This window comes from Callorhinus ursinus, unplaced genomic scaffold (assembly GCF_003265705.2).
Source record: "Callorhinus ursinus isolate GAN/ISIS: 27379988/994484 unplaced genomic scaffold, GSC_fseal_2.0 scaffold18, whole genome shotgun sequence".
NCBI classification, from domain to species: domain Eukaryota; kingdom Metazoa; phylum Chordata; class Mammalia; order Carnivora; family Otariidae; genus Callorhinus; species Callorhinus ursinus.
In genome coordinates, this window is record NW_027397080.1 from 21,779,123 (window position 1) to 21,796,906 (window position 17,784).

The 17,784-nt window shown below is 35.5% G+C and overlaps 1 protein-coding gene across 15 annotated transcripts in view; it reads left to right on the forward strand.

Annotated features, from left to right (window-relative positions):
* Positions 1–17,784, forward strand: part of EIF4G3 (eukaryotic translation initiation factor 4 gamma 3) — a 335,019-nt gene that overhangs the window by 259,032 nt on the left and 58,203 nt on the right. For 9 of the 15 annotated variants that reach the window (XM_073903228.1, XM_073903230.1, XM_025856155.2 and 6 more), the window contains 5 exons: positions 1,836–1,969; positions 3,552–3,671; positions 4,021–4,131; positions 9,624–9,794; positions 16,038–16,235. In XM_073903228.1, the coding sequence (XP_073759329.1) occupies positions 1,836–1,969; positions 3,552–3,671; positions 4,021–4,131; positions 9,624–9,794; positions 16,038–16,235 (734 nt within the window). The remainder of the gene's footprint in view (positions 1–1,835; positions 1,970–3,551; positions 3,672–4,020; positions 4,132–9,623; positions 9,795–16,037; positions 16,236–17,784) is intronic. The other 6 variants (XM_073903231.1, XM_073903233.1, XM_025856159.2 and 3 more) reach the window with 1 other exon arrangement.

The following is a 17,784-nucleotide window of genomic DNA, read 5'->3' on the forward strand; positions in this document are numbered from 1 at the left end:
AATTTAAAATTTATTTATTTTTAAAGATTTTATTTATTTATTTCACGGAATGATAGAGCACAAGTGGGCAGAGTGGCAGGCAGAGGGAGGAGAAGCAGGCTCCCCGCTCAGTGGGGAGCCCGATGCGGGGCTCGATCCCAGGACTTTGGGATCATGACCTGAGCTGAAGGCAGATGCTTAACTGACTGAGCCTCCCAGGCTTCCCAACAATTTAAAATTTAGATCCCAATAAACTGCCTGCCTTTTAATGAATATGGTAAGACAATAAGGATTTGGTTGAAAATATCTGCAGTGTTCTCACAGACCATCATGAGTCTATCACCTACATATTAAGAATCACTAATATAGAAAAGGACCCAGAGTACTATCATGAAGTGATCTGGGGGCCTGGTTTTGATAAGAGTTTTGTTAATTAAAAGAAAAATACTGTGACATGCTTTTCTTACCCAACAAAAATTTCAAGAAATTTTCCAACTTTATATAATGAGATTAGGACTGTGAGAAATGATAGCTATAACAATAGTCATAGTAGCAAAGTGAGTGTTACGGCAAAAAACTAATTTACAATTAATATTGAAAATATTACTACTGATGGGAATAAAAATAGTGCCACTGCTATGGAAAACAGTATGGGGGTTCCTCAAACAATTAAAAAGAGACACCATATGACCCAGTAATTCTACTTTTGGGTATTTACCCAGCGAAAACAAAAACAAATTTGAAAAGATAATATGCACCCCTGTGTTTATTGCAGCATTATTTCCAATAGTCAAGATATGTAAGCAACCTAAGGGTCCACTGATAGATGAAAGGATAATGAAGATAAGTGTATATATGTGTGTATGTGCCTGCATGGTGTACACACACACGGTGGAATATTACCCAGCCATAAAAAAAAGAATGAAATCTGACCATTTGCAACAGTGTAGAGGTATCTAGAGGGTATTATGCTTAGTGAAATAAATCAGACAGAAAAAGACCAATACCATATGATTTCACTGATAGTGGAACCTAAAAAACAAACAGAAAAACAGAAACAGACTGATAAATACAGAGGACAGTCTGTGATTGCCAGAGGATAGGTAGATGGGGGTGGGCAGAAAAGGTAAACAGATTAAGAGGGTCAGACTTTCAGTTACAAAATAAATAAGTTATAGGGATGAAAAGTACAGCATAGGGAGTATAGCCAATAATACTGTAATAATTTTATATGGTGACAGATGGTTAACTACACTTACCATGGTGAGTGAGCCTTTCGTAAGGTATATAATTGTCAAGTCACTATCTTGTATACCTGAAACTAATACAATATTTTGAGTCAACTATACTTCAAAAATAAAATAAACCATACTCAGGGGGAAAATTATATATAGCTGCTTAGCCTTTCAGAATCTTACAGAAATTATTTGTATTTGTTTTGTGTCCTTTTGCCTTTTTTCCCCTCCAAAATAACATTTCCGGGTGAACAACCGAAGTATTCTTCTTTTACGTGACACCAAAGAATATTATAGATTCCTTATTTCTGAGATATTTAAAGGCTTGGTAGTTTATTTAATGAGTATTAGTACATGTTTCTGGCCAAAGGCTGCTTAATGTGTATATTAAGTGGTTTCTGTAGCAATTTCAGATTACTATCCAAAGGTATTCAGAAGGGATAAAGGAACATAAGACAGTTTAAAGTTTTTACATGACATTTTCTGACAGTAACTCAGTGTTTGCTTTGTGTTTTAGTCTACGACAGGGTAAAGTAAATATCGGAATCTAGTTTGTACTCTTACCTGGTTATCCATATAATGACCCTATAGAAACTTGTCTGTCTACATCCCTTTTTCTAGATTCCTGGAAGCCTGCTGATACTGAAGGCAAGAAGCAATATGACAGGGAGTTTTTGCTGGACTTCCAGTTCATGCCAGCCTGTATACAGAAACCAGAGGGCCTGCCTCCCATCAGTGATGTGGTTCTTGACAAAGTAAGCTGTATACGCAGAGAAAGCTCTGTCTTTCTATAGGGTACTGGTTTCAATTATCAGTACAAATATCTGAAGTATAAACAATTTTTAGGAATTGTTAGACTAAATGTGCTTGAATTAAAATATGTTTAAGTATTAGAGTTTTCCTACATATTGTTGGATTTGGGGTTTATTGTAGATTACTGTAACTTTGGGGTTTGGCCCATATTTGAGTGGTAACGAGTTAAAATTCATTAATTCCCTGCTTGTTATTGCTATTGCCTAGTGATGTGGTGAAAAATGTGTGTCTGCTGGGCCAATATGGCTAAAGTGATATGGAGCTCTTTATTCACTGTTCTAAAATTTCAGTATGGAATAGAATGACATTGAGGACAGGTCAGATGCCTAAGAGTGTATTTGGCAAATCAAACTTAAGTGGTAATCAAATAATACATAATAAATAATGTTGTATTTCAAAATTTCCCTAATACATGCTTATAGTGATTACTTTTCAGTTTTGGCAAATAAATAGGCACCTTTTCTCTTTACATCTGATCTTAATGGTGCATACAGGAGATTAGTACAGTGTTTATTTTGTCTTTATTAAATAAAAAGAGTAGAGTCAGATGTGTATCTGCCCAAGTAATTTTGTGTATATCAATGATGAACCAGTGATGATGACCAAGCTTAAAATATTTTTGTTTTGAAGAGAAAATATTAATCCTTATTGAAGTGTAGAGGGTAACTCTCTTTCAGAATGAGATCTACCTCTTTTTGAGATTTCCAGCAGCTCCTTATTCAGACCCTATGTGTATTATTTTCCTCTTTTATAGCAACAGGGTTTCTTATTTCTCTTGGTATCGAAGTCTTCTCTCTTAGGTACTAATGTGGCAGTGCTGATTTGAGACTACTTTAAGAGGGTAGGTTTTACATACACTAAATCAGATTATCCTCTAGAAAATATTCTTTCTTGTCTGCCAACCTTATTGGTTTCTGACTTCAAACCAATTTTTAGTTGATTTCTCCCTGAGCTACTTCACTTTGTTTCATATACAGTCACAATACATGCCTGTACAAAGCCAGATACCTCCAATTAACAAGGCAAATTGAGTGAGATTTTAAACGAGTGATCACACATGAAAAATATCTCCTTTAGAGACTTACTGTTCACTTGGAATATTTGCTTTGCTAACCATAAAACAACAGCAACAAAATCGACATATGTGACAGCAGGATTTTTCAAAGTAAGTGCTCTGATGTCCTGGTGAATATCCTGGAAAAAATCCCCAAATTTGTCCCTAGGTCATAGGATCGCATAGCTTTTCTTGTGCCATTCTGCTGGTCCTTGAATATGTGTTGAGCCAGTGTACTGATTGTGTCTAGCCTCCCCTCGGAAATTTTAGGCCTAATCAGTCCCAGGGCATCAGAAAATTATTTCTGGCTTAAGTCCAGAGAAGTTCCCATGATTCACATTGGACTTCTCTGCCTCAGAAAGCCAGTGCTCATCATTTTAGCTGACATAACTTTTAGTCTGAGTTTTTACTTTTTTGGTACTTGAATGTTTTGAAACTTGTATTAAGCTTTCCTTTGCTTCTTCATGCAGATCAACCAACCCAAATTGCCAATGCGAACTCTGGATCCTCGGATTTTGCCTCGAGGACCAGACTTTACTCCAGCCTTTGCAGATTTTGGAAGGCAAACCCCTGGTGGAAGAGGTGTACCTGTAAGTGCAAGTTCCCTACAATCCAATTAGTTAGAAACTGTCATAGACTTCATGACATCTTGTCTCACGGCAAGAGAGCTGATTCCTCTTACCAAGAAGTAGAAGAGGTGAAGACTGTCTTTTTTTCCATACTAATATTAAAGCAAATAAAGAATACACTGAGTCATTTTTACTTGAGAGAAGCTGGTCTGCATTAATTTGGTCTTGATATTTTTTTTTTCATTTTTTTTCAATTGACATGAACTGCAAATGGGTTAAAATAGAGCCAACCTCAAATAGGATTCCTGTTTTAGTTAAGGTCTCTGATGACATTCAGCTAATGGTCATCTCTTTGTCTTTGTTTCTACAGATTTGCAAAGTGCAGAGCAGGCATGGATTGCCAATTCTGGAACAGAGCAAAGCCCCAGCTTGCACTCCACTGGCGATGTCGCACCCACCCCTGAAGAGCCTGCCTCTAGGGGTGCGCTGAATCCTTTTTTTTTTTTTTTTTTAAACAATAGTCTCTGGTGTTATATTTTCTGTTTTGTTTTTCTCACTTACTATAGGTTGTGAAGTCAATATATGAACAAATGACATGTACAAAAGAGTGCAGTATTGGTAAACTGCAGGTTGCATTTACACCCCCAGTGGCAGGCTCTTCAGCGGTAGAAGTGACATCACCAGTGGAGTTATGCTGGGGCACTGCGCTGTGCAAGATGTGGCAGGCTGTGCCTACTCCATGCTTTGTAGACTTGCAGAAAGCATGGGGGAAAGTTGCCAGTGATGTGAAAACCTGTTTTTCCCAAACTAGAATGGTATAGAGAGCACTTAACTTAAACTTCTGGAGGAGCTTGGAGTTTGATGTACATTTGCAAATCACCCTATTAAGACTACTGTATTTTATGTTTGTAAAAATATTTTTATTTAAGGTGACACTTTTTATTTTCCCATCACCGTTTTATTTCTGGAGTGGCAACTTTTGAAACCTGCTTTGAAATAAGACTGTACCCATCAGGAAACAAATGTCACTTTGTAGATACTTGAATTATTTGTTGTTTGCCTGCAGCCAAACACTTATTAAAAATACTTCAGTGCCTACAATGTGTTGAAGGCTTTGTAAAACCTACAGAAAAATCTTCCTAATTTGAAGCGTATTTATTGAGCATTACCATTTAAGGATATCTCTGTGTGTGATATTCTTTTCTCACACAGGTTGGAAATTTAATCTTTATTTTCTGTAAATATGAAATGAAAATTTTTCTCAAGTTTTAATTACCTCACCAGAAAGTCTTTAGAAAGCAGTTTTCTAGAAACCATTTGATACCTTATTTTTCAGCATTATTTCCCTTTTTGGTGGTGTAAAGTTGTATTCTGTTAGCATTTATTTTTGGTTTTGTTTCGGTTTTGATTTATATCTTTGTTTTGCCAAACAGTAGAAATAATGTTGATGCCATTTTGATTAGTCTCTGGTTAACAGCATATGTCATTATCATATTGCTCTGTTTTGTTCATATGTCACTCAACAGAAGGTATGATTTGCCGCGTCTCCTCTTTCAGTGTATGCTGCCACTTTTCATCACCAGCTTGCTGTTGTTTAATAATTAGGTATAGCAAAAAGGAAGTGCTGTGGATTGAGAATAAGCTATGTCTCTTTCAAAATATTGAAATTAGAAAATGAATTTTAAAAGTACCAAAATGTATGTTTGCCCACTAATCTATCTGCTTACATATGTAAATGAGTTATTTGGTACAAAGTAATGTGATTGGAAATGAGCCATTATCAGGAATTTGTAACGTCTCCAAAAAGGTCAGCTTTAGTTATTTCACTTTCTTTAAATAGATCTGTCATGTGCCACAACCTAATTTTTAAGTGAAATTGTGATCTGTCAGACTAATACTGATATGTTAAGCCTAATGCAAGTAATTATTCTTCCAGCATCTCCCATAGCTAACAAACATGCTCCACTTAATTTGTCCTGCTTACCTTGGTATATTGATGTGAATTCAGATGGGAATTTCATAGGATATAGCTATGTAACATATAAAGGAACAGTTAATAATGCTGTTTGGAAAAAGTAGCAGTCCTGTGCTTCATCGTTTTTGGTTCCATACCTCTAATCATTTTTCCCAGCCTCCCAATTGGCTTATAAATGATTACCATCCAAAGATACTAAGATCTGCTAGACTTAGCTTCTTGGTGTGGCTTCAGTAACTATGACTCCTATATAAACTTATCTGCAAAAGACTTGTTACAAAATATGTTGAATGGGGAGCAATTGTTTTAACATGTCATATGTAGTTACATAACATTTTCAAACATAAAGGTCTTGTGATGGGTAGTAATTATAGATCTGTTGGAAGCACTCAGGCAGTATCTTCTCTACTTTTTTAAAAGTCAAATTACTCAGCAAGTGTGATGTTAATTTTAATAGTAATCTGGGCAGACATCACAGAAAGTGCCCCAAAAAACATGTATTGAGAGAGAGACAGTGGACCTAGACTAGTAATTTACCATTCATATTTATTTCAGTTAGCTTTGAGGTTAGCTGAGCTATTATAAAAATTCTAGGAGCAAAGAGGTTTCCTGAGCTTATATCATCCTTCCCTTTCTCCTTAAAGGAACACTTGGCTATCTCTCTTTAAAACTTGGTAGGATGAATTTTGGTCCTGTTTTCTTTGGTTATTCAGGTAAGCAGAGGAGTTTAAGGTTATAGTCTATGAATGAGGTAAGACCAATGTATACTGAACTCTAAAACAGAGATGGGTATGATTTTTATTTAATACATTTAAGAAAAATATATGAGAATGGGTAAAAAAAAATTTAAAACTCAGTTCACCTGGGGAAAAAAATGCAGCTCACTAGTTAATCAACGCCAAATTTTTTTTAAAGATTTTATTCATTTATTTGACAGAGTGAGCAAGAGAGCACAAGCAGGGGGAACAGAAGGAGAGGGAGAAGCAGGCTCCCTGCCGAGCACAGAGCCCGTCCCAGGGCCCTGGGATCATGGCCTGAGGCAAAGGCAGATGCTTAACCGTCTGAGCCACGCAGGAGCCCCAGTCAGCGCCAAATTTTGATGTTTCATTTGAGTTGTCACATTTTTGGACCCTGAGCACATTATACCTTAAAATTCCTCTGCCAGCCGGGAAGTTCCTCTTCCAATCAGGATTGTCTGTCCTTTAAGCAAGGAGACCAGGTTCATTTTTATATATATATACACTCCATACTCTTTAATTTTATGTGTGTTTAGTAAATAAATCATTCATTATATATGGTGCATCTTTTGAAGGATGCTATAAATTTGACAGTTTGTATTAAACTTTCCACACGCATGCACACACAAAGGACATGAAATGTTTGAGGTTAATTATATCAATATAGATAACACTTTTTAAAAAGTTCTTTTTCTTCTTTGGTATTGATGATAACTTACCTAGTTTTTAAGGTCCTTTTATATGCCTTATATCTCTGATCCGCATAATAACTTTTGTAGGTAGGACTGGCATTTAATGTATGAGAAAGCCTAAGTTCAACAAAGTTCAGAGACTTGCTCACAGTAACTTTGCTCATTAAGTAGCAGAATTGAACTCAAAGTCCACAGTCCTTTTGTCTTCTAATCCACCTCTTTTTTCTGCGGTTACCATAGTCCTCTCAGGCATTGATGTTCCACACAGTGATTTCATTTTCAGAGTATAAGCATTAGTACATTAGAGATTAATTTATTGTGTTAATCATTTGTAAGTATTATAGATCTGTTGAAGACTCAATATCTTTGGTTAAATATTTGTGAACAATATCTTTCTTAGTTATATCCAGTCAACCAAATAATAATTTTCAAGGTTGTCTTGGGAGCTTGCACATAGCTTATAATACCAACTTTATATCTGGGACTAACAGCTTATGCTATCTTTTCAAAACTTACTTTCCTTTGAAACATTGTTACCTGTTTAGTAATATTTCTCACATCTTTATGCAGTTCATTTAAAATCCATACGTATTTGTCTTGGAGCTAGTAGAGATTGAACACAAGTCATACTTACTTTCTAGATTCAAATTTCACTGCATATTCATTGATATTTCTAGTAAGTACTTTTTGGAAATGGAAATTTCATACTTCATTCAAACATGATTAAAATTATATCCCCAAATTATGATTTTACTCTGGCTCTTACCTGCTTTTGATATAATTACCTTTCATTATACCCACTAATCTTTGTTCTAGACAAATTTTTATGTGCAAATGCATGGATTAGTTTAAATGTCCTGTGATATAATTGTTTATTTGAACTTATCCAAGCATTGAAAAAGATTTTAACCCATACTAGTAATCCATTCTAGTTTACACTAGAATATAACCTGAATTATAAAAATCAGACAATATTTGGTGTGGGGCATTCTCTTATCAGAATTGTTTTGTTTGGGCTATTATATCAAATTTTCAGTTATAAATAAATGTTTTTATAGTAGTACTGTCCAGTTTAGCAACTGCTCCCTGTTGGTACTTTTCCAGTGTGATCTTCTTCAGTTCTTTTTTAGTGAAACTGTGTGTGGTACCTCGGGCTTTTTAATGTGTACCAAATATTCTGAGATTGTATCATTTATACTGAGTACTTAGCTGGATATATTTGACAAGATTGGTGTGTATTGCCCAGGAATTCTATATTTTGATCCTTGGTAATACTGCTATTACTGATTAGGGCAGATGGCGAAGTATAATTCTGAGAATGAGTGTTATTTAAAGGCTTTCAATCTTACTAGTTTTGACCTCAGACCATGTATCTCTTAGAACCTGTTTTCTTATCTAAAGCATGAAATTTGAGTTTCTACTTCCTTCTCTAAAGCTTCATATAAATTCAGAAGGGCAGTATTGGGGCACTAAGTGAGATATGATTCTGATCTCTATGTCTTATATGAAGTTTTTTTCTTCCCTCTTCAAGTTTAATTACATTATTCAACTCAGCATTTAGAAAATGGTATAACAGGGGCTTCTGGGTGGCTTGGTCAGTTAAGTGTCCGACTCTTGATCGCAGCTCAGGTCTTGATCTCAGGATCGTGAGTTCAAGCCCCGCTTAGGCTCCATGCTGTGCAGCCTACTTAAAAAAAAAAAGGAAAGAAATGGCATATCACAAAAATGCAACAGATCTAGAAGGAACAGAACTTACTATCAACCCAACATGTTTAATCTTGAAAAGTTATTTCCTAGCATTTAAGATAGCAACTATTAGGGATATTTTAATACACAGAATGCAGCTTTTACTTCATTATCTCTTGCAGTAATTGTTCTTAATTTGATGATCATTATGACATGCCAGCAAGTATTTTTAACAGAGTGAGTATAGTGGGACTCTAGCAGGAGCTAAGAACTGACAAAGAGAAGAAATTTTTTTCAGGGAACAATTTAGTTAAATCTGATTTAATGATTTAAGAAAGACTTATTTTAGTATTTCTGGCCCAGGAAATTTACAGGGATCCATTAAAATCTGTAGTAAGGCTGGATGTCTATGCTATAAAGAATTTTTGTGATAAAATTGTATTTGCATTTCACATTGGCAGAATAGAAACCTAGTTTTTGAAGCAGCTTTATAACTGTGATGATTAATGCCTCTGAATATGTATAATTATTCAAGTGAGCAGTCCAAAGTCACACAACTAGTAAAAAATAAAACTTCAGTTTGGGGGTACTCTTTTTTGTTAGGAACAATAGCAGTATCAAACAAAATTTTCCATCACTTTATCTAATTTAGGACTTTAGGATTAAAAACTGTAGTAGTGGAGAACATTACATTGATGGTATTCTAAGGTTGTCCTCTCACCTTCTCCCCCCAAAAAGATCACATCTAAATTGAGTGCTTAATATCCATCTTTGCATCTAAGAAGTGTTTAGTGTGATCATCAGGCTTGACTTGAGCGGCACAGCAGAGGCAGTAAATCTTAAGTACACTTTGTAGATATAATAAAGAATATTCTTGTCCTAGTTGTTGAACGTTGGACCACGAAGATCTCAACCTGGCCAGAGAAGAGAGCCCAGGAAGATCATCACAGTCTCTGTGAAAGAAGATGTGCACCTGAAAAAGGCAGAGAATGCCTGGAAGCCCAGCCAAAAACGAGACAGCCAAGCTGAGGATCCTGAAAACATTAAAACTCAGGTGGGAACAGAAGCACATTCTAACATTGTTTTGGAATTATAATGCTGTTGTTTTAATTTGCTTTAACTTGTTATTTTGTCCTATTAGTATACCTAGAGATTTTAGTTGAAGATTTTTGTAATTTTTTTGCTTTTTAAAAGCATTATTCTAGGGATGCCTAGGTGGCTTACTGGGTTAAGCATCTGCCTTCAGCTCAGGTCATGATCCCGGGGTCCTGGGATCAAGTCCCGTATCAGGTTCCTTGCTCAGTGGGGAACCTGCTTCTCACTCTGCCTGCTACTCCCTCTGCTTATACTCTCTCTCTTTGACAAATAAATAAATAAAATCTTAAAAAAAAAAAAAACATTATTCTAAAATCTTTAGCATAATGAGTGCCAGACAACCTGCTATTTTATTGTTTGGTTTTCAAAACAAATACTATATATCTAGAGGGTTTGTATGTCATGGACTCTGATCATTTAGGCTTAGATCAATGCTTGCTTTTCTTAAAAATGTGTTTTTAGATTATCAATCAGTATCCTATGCTAGTCTAGTTGCCATATTGCTTTTATGTCTCCTTGCCAGGCCTTCATTTCTAGTAAGTTAGAATTTAGAAATCAATCTTGTTTTGGAGTCTTTTGGAATAAAATTGAATTCTTTGCATCTTTCTATGCATACCTACCTGCAGAATTCCTTAGGGTAAATTGAATGAATTCCTTTAACCCAAACAAAATTATTTTTTTGTGTCAGATTATGTAGTCTTCATTCATCATTTGCTGTACACACAATACTATTTCCTATACTTGGGTTACTGCTACTATCTTTTTTGGATTTTTCGCTTCTAGGCACCAAGACTAGAGTCTCCTCTTAAATTTTGCACCTGTATCAGTGTTAGGCATCACAGATCATATGCTGACTTGTCAGTGTCTCGTTCCTTAAATATCTTTCCTCTCGTTGTGAATAGTTTAATACAGTAGTCAAAAGCTTCAACTCTGGAGACAGGCAAGTTCTATTAGGCAAGTTCTTAATCTCAACTGTAAAATGAAGATACTAATATTACCTACCTCATAGGGCTATTGTGAAGATCGAATTCAAGTAATATAAAGCCGTTGGCATGGTTCCTGGAGCCCAGGTACTCAGTATGATGATGTTCCTGGGTCAAATATGTGCCTTAACATGATGAACTTAACTCATCACAAAACCATGCTGTCAGACCTTAATTGGCTGTTTGTCTTTGTTCATCATTTTAGTGATTTCCCCAGATATTTGTCCCTAAGTACATCCTTCTCCAGGGTCACTGAATTCAAGTACCTAATCTTTCCTGAATTTCTTTTCAATGTGTCTCAACCTTTTTTTTTTTTTTTACAAAAACCTTCTGCATCTCTCCCTTTGATACCTCTGAGAAGTGCTGATTGTTAAGGTACCTAAATGGCTTGCAAAGATAGGTATAATTCCTGCTGAATCTTTTATCACTGAAGATGAAGAGGTCTTGTTTTAGTAGTTAAGGCATTTATATTAGTGCCTCATTTCTTAGATTCTTGCAGCAGCTATGAAGGAGGGAATAGATATTTTCCTTTTACATATGAGAAAACTGAAGCTTTGAGAAATTAAGTTACCCACAGTATTGTGGAATAGTCCATTTGTTGCAGTTTGTAATCTGCCTGTTTACTTTGTAACAAAGTTCTCCCTGTTATTGCCTAAAAATTAAGTTTTATTTCAGAAACATAATTTTATTGTGTTGCAGTATCATTCATTAATTGGCTAAGTTTTCTTTAGTGAAAAGATAAAGCAAATCCAGTGGAGAATTAATAGGCTTCTTTTTCAGGGCCAGTACAATCCTCTTGTTACTGATACTTTTCTTCTAAGTATGGTGCGTTTTTACTCCATTCCTTCTCTTTTTTGGTGTTTTCATTCTTCTCTTTTGCATAGGTATACGTCACGTTGACTTGGTGCTCCTGCTAATTCTGTTTCTTTTTTATTTTTTTAAGATTTTATTTATTTATTCATGAGATATAGAGGGAGAGAGAGAGAGAAGCAGAGGGAGAAGCAGGCTCCTCCCGATGCGGGACTCGATCCCAGAACCCTGGGATCATGACCTGAGCCGAAGGCAGACACTTAACCACTCATCTGAGCCACCCAGGCACCCGCTAATTCTGTTTCTTCACTTTTTTGTCAAATGGTGGTTTTATTGTTGCCTCCACTTCCAAAAAAACTCTTTCAGATCATGACCTGAGCTGAAGGCAGTCGCTTAACCAACTGAGCAACCCAGGTGCCCCAATAAATTACTTTTTTTAATCCTACTTTTTAAGCTTAGATTATCATCTGAAATATTTGAGGTATTTGAAGGTTGGGGTTTTTTTCCTTCCTTCCTCTCTACCTCGCTGCCTCTCTTTCTTTCTTTTTCTTTGTTTCTTTCTAAAGATTTATTTTACACTAGAGAAAGAGAATGCGGGGGCAGGGATGAGGGCAGAGGGAAAAAGAGAGAAACTCAAGCAGACTCCCCGCTGAGTGTAGAGCCCAACATGGAGCTCCCTCCCAGGACCCTGAGATCATGACCTGAGCCAAAACCAAGAGCTGGCTGCTTATTGACTGAGCCACCCAGTTGCCCTGAGGTTGTTGTTTTTTCCTTGATATAAAGCACAGGTTGTTTTAGACCTCATCAATATTCTCAGTTGGTAGAGGCAATTGAGAGAAGTTTGGTGATTTTCCCGCCCCTGAGAAACTCAGTTTTTTTAATAAAAGCAACGCTAACTCATTGCTGAAAAACCTGACTATATATAACTTTTAAAGATTTAAATAGATTTATTTACTGTCTCCTTCCTAGAGAAAATTGTTAACATATTGGCACATATTCTAAAAATCCTTATATTCAGATACCAGTTTTTTTATAGGGATCAAATAAAACATTTTATAGGCCTTTACAGTTATGTCATGGTTTCATGGATTTTTACAACTTGATATTTTACTGAGGCGTAATTTACATTTAGTAAGCTTTATTTTTGGTGTATAATTCCACAACTGATGAATACACACCACCACAATCAAGATATGCTATGTTTTTATCAGACCCCAGGAATTTCCTTGTGCTACTTTATGCCCATCTTCTCCCTAAATGCCCACATCTTGTAGTCAGTAGTCTGTTTGTCCCAATAGCACTGGTTTTTCCAAAATATCAAATAAATAGAATCATTTTGAATATAGCTTCTTTCACTTAGCATATTACATTTGAGATGCATCTGTAGTCATTATATATATGATTAGTTATTGATATACCACAGACTGTTTATCCATTCACAGGGGAAACAGTTTTCAGGTTTTGGCAATTATGAATAGAAGTGCTGTAATCATTTATGTATAGGATTTGTGTGAACATAAGCTTTTGTCTCTTTTGGGTAAAATTGTAGCTATGACATCCATGAATTGTCTGGTAAATATAGGTTTGACTTTATCAGAAAATGCCAAACTATTTTCCAAGGTGGTGTTATTGGACCATTTTGCCTTTCCACTGGCAAGGCTCTAGACTCTCAGTTATTCCACTTCTTCGCCGGCACTTGTTATTTTGTGCTTTATAAATGTGAACCATTCTAATGGATGTGTGGTAGCATCGCATTGTTTTAATTTGCGTTTCCAAATGAATAATATATTGAATAAACACATCTTTTCTTGTGCTTAATTGCCATTCTTATGTCTTCTTTGATAAAATTTCTGTTCTTTTGCCCTGTTTCATTGGCTGGTGGTTTTCTTATCATTGATTTTTGAGAGTTCTGTGTATATTCTGGATACAAATCTTTTATCAAATGTGTGTTTTGCAGAAATTTTCTTCCAGTCTGTCATTTGTCTTTTCATTCTCTAAATGGTGTCTTTTGCAGAAATGAAGTTTTTAACTTTGATCATGTTGAATTTATCAACTTCTGCATTTATAGGTTATACTTTTGCTGTCATATCTAAAAAATCTTTGCATAACCCAAGAATACAAAATTTTTCTCCTTTCTTGTCTTCTAGAAGTTTATAGTTTTAGGTTTTACATATCTGTCTGTGATCCAGTTTTAATTAATTTTTGTATTTCATGCAAGATATGGATCAAGATTCCTTTTTTTTTTTCCCTTATGTATATCCAGTTGTTCCAGCACCATTTGTTGGAAGGATTATCCTTTTTCTCAGGTGCCTGGGTGGCTCAGTCATTAAGCGTCTGCCTTCTGCTTAGGTCATGATCCGAGGGGCCTGGGATCGAGTCCCAAGTCAGGCTCCCTGCTCAGCGGGGAGCCTGCTTCTCCCCCGCCCCTCCCTCCAGCTCATGCTCTCTCTCTTTTGCAAATAAATAAAATCTTAAAAAAAAAAGTTATCCTTTTTCCATTCAGTTTTCTTTGCACCTTTGTTGAAAATTCGTTCATCATATATGTGTAAGTCTAGTTCTAGACTTACATCCCAGTGATATATGTGTCAGTCCCCTGGCCAATACCACACTGCCTTTGTATAGTAAATATTGAAATCACGTTGTATGAGCCCTCCAACTTTGTTATTTTTTAAAATCATTTAGGCTATTCTGACTTTTTTTTTTCCTTGTCTTTTCACATAAATTGTTGAAGCAGCATCTTGATTTCTATCAGAAAGCTCCAAAACCCTACTAGGATTTTTATTGTGATTGTTTGAAATCTATAGATCAGTTTAGAGAAAATTGACAACTTAACAATAATGAATCTTCTAATATATGTACATGACATAGACCTCTTTATTTAGGTCTTCCTTGATTTCTTTCATCAGTGATTATGGTTTCTTTCATACAGCTCCTATGGATATTTTGTTAGATTCTTAACTATTTCATGGTTTTTGGTGCTATTGTAAACAGTACTTTTAAACTATGTATTTCTAGTTGTTCGTTGCTAATATATAGAAATAAAATTGATATTTGTATGTTGACTTACATTCTGCAATGTTGCTAGACTCGTTTATTAGTTCTAGTATCTCTTTTTGTAGATTCCTTATGGTTTTCTACATAATCATATCTTTAATGAATAGAGAGTTTTATTTCTTACTTTACAATCTGTACAGGTTGTAGTTCTTTTTCTCTGCTTTTTTGCACTGACTCGGACCTCAAGTATGACTTTGAATAAGATGGTGAGAATAGACATTCTTGCCTTATTCCTTTTCTTAGAGGGAAAGCAGTCATTCTTTGACCATTAAGTAGAGTTATAGATGCTTTTCTTTTCTGGTTGAGGAAGTTCTCTTCTATTTTTAATTTGATGAGAGTTTAAAATACTCCTGCCTAATATTCTATACCATAATTTATATTGTATCATAATTTAGACAGATTTTCAATTTTATTTTATTTTATTTTATTATTTTATTTTATTTTATTTTATTTATTTTATTTATTTTTTTATTTTATTTTATTTTATTAAGGATTTTATTTATTTGACAGAGAGAGACACAGCGAGAGAGAGAACACAAGCAGGGGGAGTGGGAGAGGGAGAAGCAGGCCTCCCGCCGAGCGGAGAGCCCAATGTGGGGCTCGATCCCAGGACCCTGGGATCATGACCTGAGCTGAAGGCAGACGCTTAACGACTGAGCCACCCAGGCGCCCCCAGATTTTCTATTTTAGGACACTTAAGTTATTTGCTATAAAGGGGGTACTGATGGAAGTCATTGTGGCCAAAACCTTTTGTACCTATCCTTAAATATGAATAAATTTCTTTTTTTTTTTAAAGATTTTATTTATTTATTTGAGAGAGAGAGAATGAGAGATAGAGAGCACGAGAGGGAAGAGGGTCAGAGGGAGAAGCAGACTCCCTGCCGAGCAGGGAGCCCGATGCGGGACTCGATCCTGGGACTCCAGGATCATGACCTGAGCCGAAGGCAGTCGCTTAACCAACTGAGCCACCCAGGCACCCAATATGAATAAATTTCTAAAAGTATAATAGTTGTTTCAAAAGATACATCATAGTTTTTTTTTGTTTTGTTTTGTTTTAAAGATACATCATAATTTTAAAGCTTTTAATACACATTGCCCAATTGCCCTGAGAAATGTACCAGAGGATACTCCTGCCAGTGACTATACTTAGTTCCTAGAATTCTCATCAGTTATGGAAAAGAAGTGGTATAATTGTTTGATGTTTGTTAAAATAGATGGACTTAATTATTTCTGTGAAGAGTTCATAATCCTTGTTAATTTGGGAAGTTAAACTTATAAAAAAATATTAATCCTTACAGAAAGAATCATCCTGTCCAGTTATGATAACACTGTTTTCTTTTTTGTGGCCCTTCTAGGAGCTTTTTAGAAAAGTTCGAAGTATCTTAAATAAACTGACACCACAGATGTTCAACCAACTGATGAAGCAAGTGTCAGGACTTACTGTTGACACAGAGGAGCGGCTGAAAGGAGTCATTGACCTGGTCTTTGAGAAGGCTATCGATGAGCCCAGTTTCTCTGTGGCTTATGCAAACATGTGTCGATGTCTAGTAACGGTAAGAAGAGAGGAAGGAGTAAAACCAGAAATCTCCAAGAGGTATATTCTCCCCTCACTACACATTCTTCCCAGAAGTGTTATTGGGGCAACATAAAGGGGAGAATATATTTTTAGCACTTTTTAATATATTCTCAATGTATAAAAAAGAATCTTGCTTCATTAAAATGTATCCTCACCTCTGGAGGGGGATATGGAAATAGACTGAAATAGGCCTGATATGGTCCCACCCATTGTGAGCAATACTGAATAAGGTTTAAATTAGTAATATGAAATTATTGGCATGAGCAACCTACCTCTCCTGTTGTGTCTTCTTATAGAAATAAAGTGAATGCTTACATTAACATTTAATTTAAAACTGAAAATATATTGGTTCTAATTTGAGCCTTGGTTGAAATATTAGGATAGTTATGGTCATAAAAGGTTCAAAAGTGATCATTTCATCTCTTAGAAACTATTAGATTTCTTTCTCTTTACATTGTCCACAGCCATTTAATCTCTACAGCCTGTCAAATCTAGGGCAAGACAATGGGAGACCAAAGAGCTTCTGGTTAGTGTTCATTGTTCTCTATTCTGCAGTTAGAACACTACCATATACCGTCTGTGTTTTCTCTGCCTGTTACTGTTATCCAGGTACTTGTGTCAGAAACGTGTGTCCTTTAACATTTGGGTTTTTTCTTAATTATCACCATTCATTGTCATTTGCCTTGTTATGAAAATGCAGAATTCTGTCATTCTCCCAATATTTTTGAGTTCCTGTGTCAAAGATAGGTAAGTCTGTTGTGACCTGGAAAAGTTATTTCTTCTGTCTGTAAGGAATTTAAAATTCATATTGAAAAAAACCTAGCATTTAACAAGAAAACGATCACTTAGAGCATATTCTGTGACATTGCGATATGTTGATGTTTGAATGGATGTTCTAGACCTAAAAACCAAGTAGAACAAAAAAGAAATGACTGTGTTATTGGTAGAATGACAAACTGCTTCTGTGAAGCAGGTGGAGTTCAGGTTGGGCCTGAGAAGGTCGGGGTGGTGGGAACAAGTATAGAGCAGGGAAAGTTCATGTCTGCGGCAGCGCATGTAGCACAACAGTCACAGACGTGGGTTTGGCATCGCACAGTTCTGGCTTTACATTTTAACTTTAAAATTTCAACTTAAGTTCCTACTCTGTAAGTTGCTAACTTATAAGAATAAACTTTATAATAAACTATAATGAACTGTTATAAACTTTGTAACTTTATAAAATTACATTACCTGTTTAAACCTTATTTTTTAATCCAAAAAATAAGATTAAGTCACACAATTTGAGGCTATTACAATAACATTAATTTAATAATAATATAATTTGATGAGATTGTGTATGTCAAGTTCCTAGCTCAGTATTTGACCTGTGTAATCCCTAAATAATTCAAAATTATATTGGTGGTGGAAAAGATTGCAAAGGTCTTGAAATGCTGGCTGAATGAGGTTGATTGTAATAACAGAAATTATCTACTTAGTACCTACTGGGTTGCATTATGGGTAGATGCTTTACATATATTATTATTAAT